General features: G+C 37.2%; 1 protein-coding gene across 1 annotated transcript; it reads right to left on the bottom strand.

Moving 5' to 3' along the window:
* Nucleotides 1-266: 266 nt before the first annotated feature.
* cyb5b (cytochrome b5 type B) lies at nt 267-4,247 on the bottom strand. The gene is made up of 5 exons (XM_016475614.1): nt 3,869-4,247; nt 2,043-2,171; nt 1,227-1,253; nt 1,080-1,111; nt 267-992 (listed from the first exon to the last, which is right to left on the bottom strand). Exons 1-5 carry the CDS (start codon nt 4,055-4,057, stop codon nt 902-904), a joined length of 468 nt encoding a protein of 155 aa, XP_016331100.1. The 5' UTR covers nt 4,058-4,247; the 3' UTR covers nt 267-901.
* Nucleotides 4,248-4,693: the final 446 nt, after the last annotated feature.

The following is a 4,693-nucleotide window of genomic DNA, read 5'->3' as shown; positions in this document are numbered from 1 at the left end:
GTCTGATGTTGAATGACAACATTCATGCAAAAGAGATATCACAACATTTGAAACAATGACAATATTTCCGAGTTTTCCTTAAAGAGATAGTTCACCCGAAAACGACAATTCTGCCATCATTTACTCACCCTCATGTCTGTTTGACTTACTTTCTTCTGTGGAACAATGTTTTCTTTTTGGAAGTCAATGGTGACCAAAACTTGTTCATGCTTACCAACATTCTTAAAAGTAACTGTTTTTCACAGATGAAAGAAAGTCATTCAGGTTTGGAATGACATGAGGGTGAGTAAATGACAGAATTTTCATTTTTGGGCAAACTGTTCCTATAAACATGTTGCATTTAAAATAGCAATTTCTTTTTAATAGCATGACTCTTGCTATTCTCTTCTCTTGGATATGTATCTTTCAACTCCACTTGTATCATTTGATCAAAATCCTTAGGTAATAAACCCAAAGCAATTCACTGACAGCCATAAATAAGCAGCTATGCGAAGGCTGTGGACATGTGATTTGATCAGCGAATTAAAAATCCATTAGCAAAAGCTGGACCATACCTGAAGGACCTGATCTTTCCAACTACACTCTAGATTAATTTAAAGCAGTTGAAGTCATTTCCAAGTACATTTAAAAAAAAAAAAAAAAGCGTGACAATCTGATGACAGAAAGCGTGACCAAGATAATGCTGCAGGTTATGTCCTGCAGGTTAGACAGAACTGCAAATTTTGGCAGAAAAAAATTGAGCCAATAGGCTTTGGAGCTTTTCCAAATAGCTAGTTGAGTGGAAAATAAAGAACAGAGGATGAGCAGGAGCTTAGAGAGTGATCTTGCTGACTCACTCACTCAAACAAGTCAAGGCCTCCAGACAAGAGAAATATATATCGGTGACAAAGTTTACAGGAGTTCAAGAGGATTTGTGCTCCAACATGTAGTAACGGTACATGACGCCCACGAGTACAGCAGCTACGGTGGGAATCAACCAGGTGGTCCATGACCTGAGCAAAAGACAAACAGTTGTTTAAAAATCATACAAACCAAACAGGAGTACTGTAGTTTATGCAGAACATAGTCTGAACTCTTACCTGGCGTCTTCGGAAGTTGTAATGTAAACTTCCTAGAACAGAAATGTGATAAAGCGAGCAAATGTTAACAAACTGCAATCGCTTTTACATGACAGTCAACATGTTCATGCATCAGTCGCAAAGGTCAGGAGACCTTTTTTTTTTTACCTTTTTTGACACTTTCTCTCGATCATCCTGAAACAGAAAAATAGGTATTATTAAAGTTCATGACTTTCCACATACTTGAAGACACAGACTAGATAAGGGACAAATAATCAATAAGATTGTACATCCACAGTTTAAGATCGTTTACTGCATAGAGTAGCACATTTCTATTAACAATACACATCTAAAAACAAGCACAGTGACTACTGTAGGAAAAACATGTGATCCACGTAATCCTAAACATGAGAAAGCTTCATATTAAGCTTCAACATACTCATAAGCTTTTAATATGTTTGAGGCATGTTTCCCTATGCACATAACTTACTCTAATATTAGAAATTCACATGAGTATTTCCAGTTTGCATAAAGGATCAAACTCGAAATGTTAAATATCACAAACTTCAATGTGCACACTGTTTGGAGGACAACACTGGGCAGGATGTAGAATAACTTCTTTAATAAAATACCAAAAATAAAATTTGGCTTTTTAAATCAGATTAATCAAAGACACAATCGATTATCAAAATAAGTGTTAGTTGCAGTCCTAGACTAGATGATTACATTTAGTCAATTAGCAGACACTTTTATCCAAAGCGACTTACAAATGAGGACAATGGAAACAATCAAAATCAATAAACGAGCAATGATATGCAAGTGCCATGATAAGTCTCAGTTAGCCTAATGCAGTACACGTAGCAAGGTTTTTTTTATTTGATGACTAGATCACAAAAATGTCATGTACAAGAAGGAACATTTTCTTAAGACTTTCTTGGCTAATCTTTAAACTAATAACCTTATAAGAAAAACAGCAAACACTACCATATGAAGTTCGCCAATGTAATACTGCTGGAGCATCTCTCTGGCATCTGTGGAATGACCCACGTCCTCAAAGCTTTCTGTTGCATCTGCGCCTGCTTGCTCCAGCAGAACCTCTTCACCTCCTGGATGCTGTCAAAAGAAAAGAAGACAAGGTTTATATCCTTTGGAGTCACACCGGCACTCTTCAATGATACATCTGATGACATGATGACATATGTTGCACAACATTCAAACTCTAACCTCATTTATGTTACACAATGGTGAGAACTAACATCAAGATTTCTGTGTAAGGCTTTTGTACAAAACAAGTTAATGCAAGGGTTAGGATCCAAGAACCGGTTCTTATAGCGTATTAGTGCTCACGCACTTTGGTTCCCGAATTAAATTATTTTTTTCCATTCGATTTTTCCATAGGTATTTTAATACATCTTCATTGAAAACTCACAAGCCATGCATCAAATAGATAAGAAGTAAATTGTAACATTACAACCTTTGATTAGAAGACAAAAATATTTGGAAATAGGGTCCGTCCTTAACAGCTTAATGAAGGAAAAAACTATAATCCCATGAAGTACTGTGAATGACAATAAAATTAAACGTGATGCAGAAATATAGTGATATAGTAAAGTTGTCTATTATACATATAGAAAAAATTATATTTCATGCTTACTGCAAAATACGCATAGCGTATATTTATCTCTTTTATCATTCACAGTTCATTAACTCATAGAAGCGGGTGGTTCTTCAGGTGCAATTTGCTTGTCACCGTTCTCTGATTGGTGGAGATTTGTTTGCAGAATCATAGGTAATGTAGTTTTTCACCAGGGGCCTATACAATGAAGCCGGTTTAGCTGGCTAGCCAGGTAAGTTTAGTTTTGCACCAATTCTTCTGGGTTTTAGTTACCATATAAGTGGTTTGCCTCTTATTTAATGTGTTCATTACCATAGCAGCTTAGCTTACACTCCACAGCTAACCTGCTCCCAGGCAGGTTATGTTTTGATTCAGAGATCTCAAACCAAAATTTGACCAATCAGCTTCGAGCAAAGTAACACATCTCTGACAAAATGTTACTCCCCCAGTTTCACTTGCTCCACATTAAAGGGTGCAACATAGTAAAACATCTCTGGCTTTTAGAGATGATTATTTTATTATAATTACTTGATATGATTTATATAATTATTATACGCTTAATCCATTGCACGAGCCATTTTAGTTTTAGAATTATTATTATTAAGCTTTTATTTTAAATTAATACATACATGCAATATAAATAAGCTTTATATATATATAGCAATATAAATAAGGTTACACACGCGTGCTGCAACAACACCGTAGTTACGTCATTCAAAAATGAAAATAAATAAATGTAGGTTGTATAAAACTTAATAACATGAGTCAGGATTCGAAGGGCAAAAAAAAAATTCGCCACGTGGAAGAAACGCAGCTGCAATCGTTCCGTTTTAACATGACAGCTCAACATGATCAGGCTAGCAGAGCAGCTAACGTTACGTGGCTAATACCCAACGATCCAATGCCTGTGTCCCATGTTTTGATACATAATATTTCCGTAGAGAGTTAGCTAGTCTCATCCTTCAGATTGTTGTTTACTGCAGTGAATCTAGTATGCTAACTCACTAATCGGCCCACAGAAACTTTGATGATCCTGTCAGCAGCTTGTGTTTCGAGTCTAGCAACTAAACATTAACAAGAGTAGCCCGTCCGTAAGATATATAAACAACAGAAACAGTAAAACCATGCAGGATTTAGTGCTGTGTGGTTAAACAGTCGTGTCAGGTGTGATATGGTGAAACTCCAACCCTCTTACCTCCTCCATGAAACGTGTGATATCGTAAACTTTATCATGGATTATGAGCCATGTGTCTTTGCTCATGTTATGGATTTGAACCTCCTCGCGCGTGTAATATTTCACGCCGCTGTCCTCCGGCGTGCGTGTATTGTCATCCTTCACGTCCTGGTTCTCTCTTTTCACTGGGCTCTCAGTTTCTTCCCCCATATTCACGCGGTTTCTATCGCTTCTCCGCTGGAGTCCAGTGGAAACCTAATCTAACGTAATATTTTAGCTTAAAACTGTTTTTTAATACACCTAACCTGTCAGTCCAGGTCAGTTCTTGTCCAGCCGGCACACCATTCACCAGCAGTCACGAGAAATTACCCAATCCATCCACTCGAACCGAATCAGCCAATCTTCTTCTTCTTCTTCTAATAACGTTTTATGGCGGATGGCAAACCAACTTCTGGTGCATTTACCGCCACCAACTGGACTGGAGTGTGGAGCACTAATAAATACATATTTATATTTATCTATATTTTATAAAAAAAATAAATTTAAAAAAAATTCCTCCCATTTTCCTAATTGATCCCCATACTTCACTTATGTCAATATCTTCGAATCAGCCAATCTGCACTCGGCTCTGCACATGGCCAGTGAGGGATCCAGTAACAGCCAATCAGAATCAAGAGCAGATAATCACGAGACCGCCAAACGTCACACGCATGTTACACGCACATTGGTCTCATGTTACACAACCCCAAAAGTCCTTAAAGGGGTCATATGATGCGATTTCAAGTTTCGTTTCAGAAAGGCGGGGCATAGAGGAGAAACAACAATGTACAGTATGTGGAAAATAAT

The sequence above is a fragment of the Sinocyclocheilus anshuiensis genome, unplaced genomic scaffold, assembly GCF_001515605.1.
Source record: "Sinocyclocheilus anshuiensis isolate Anshui unplaced genomic scaffold, SAMN03320099.WGS_v1.1 scaffold256, whole genome shotgun sequence".
Classification (NCBI taxonomy): Eukaryota; Metazoa; Chordata; class Actinopteri; order Cypriniformes; family Cyprinidae; genus Sinocyclocheilus; species Sinocyclocheilus anshuiensis.
Note: the sequence above shows the minus strand (reverse complement) of the source record. Positions and strands in the feature narration are given on the sequence as shown.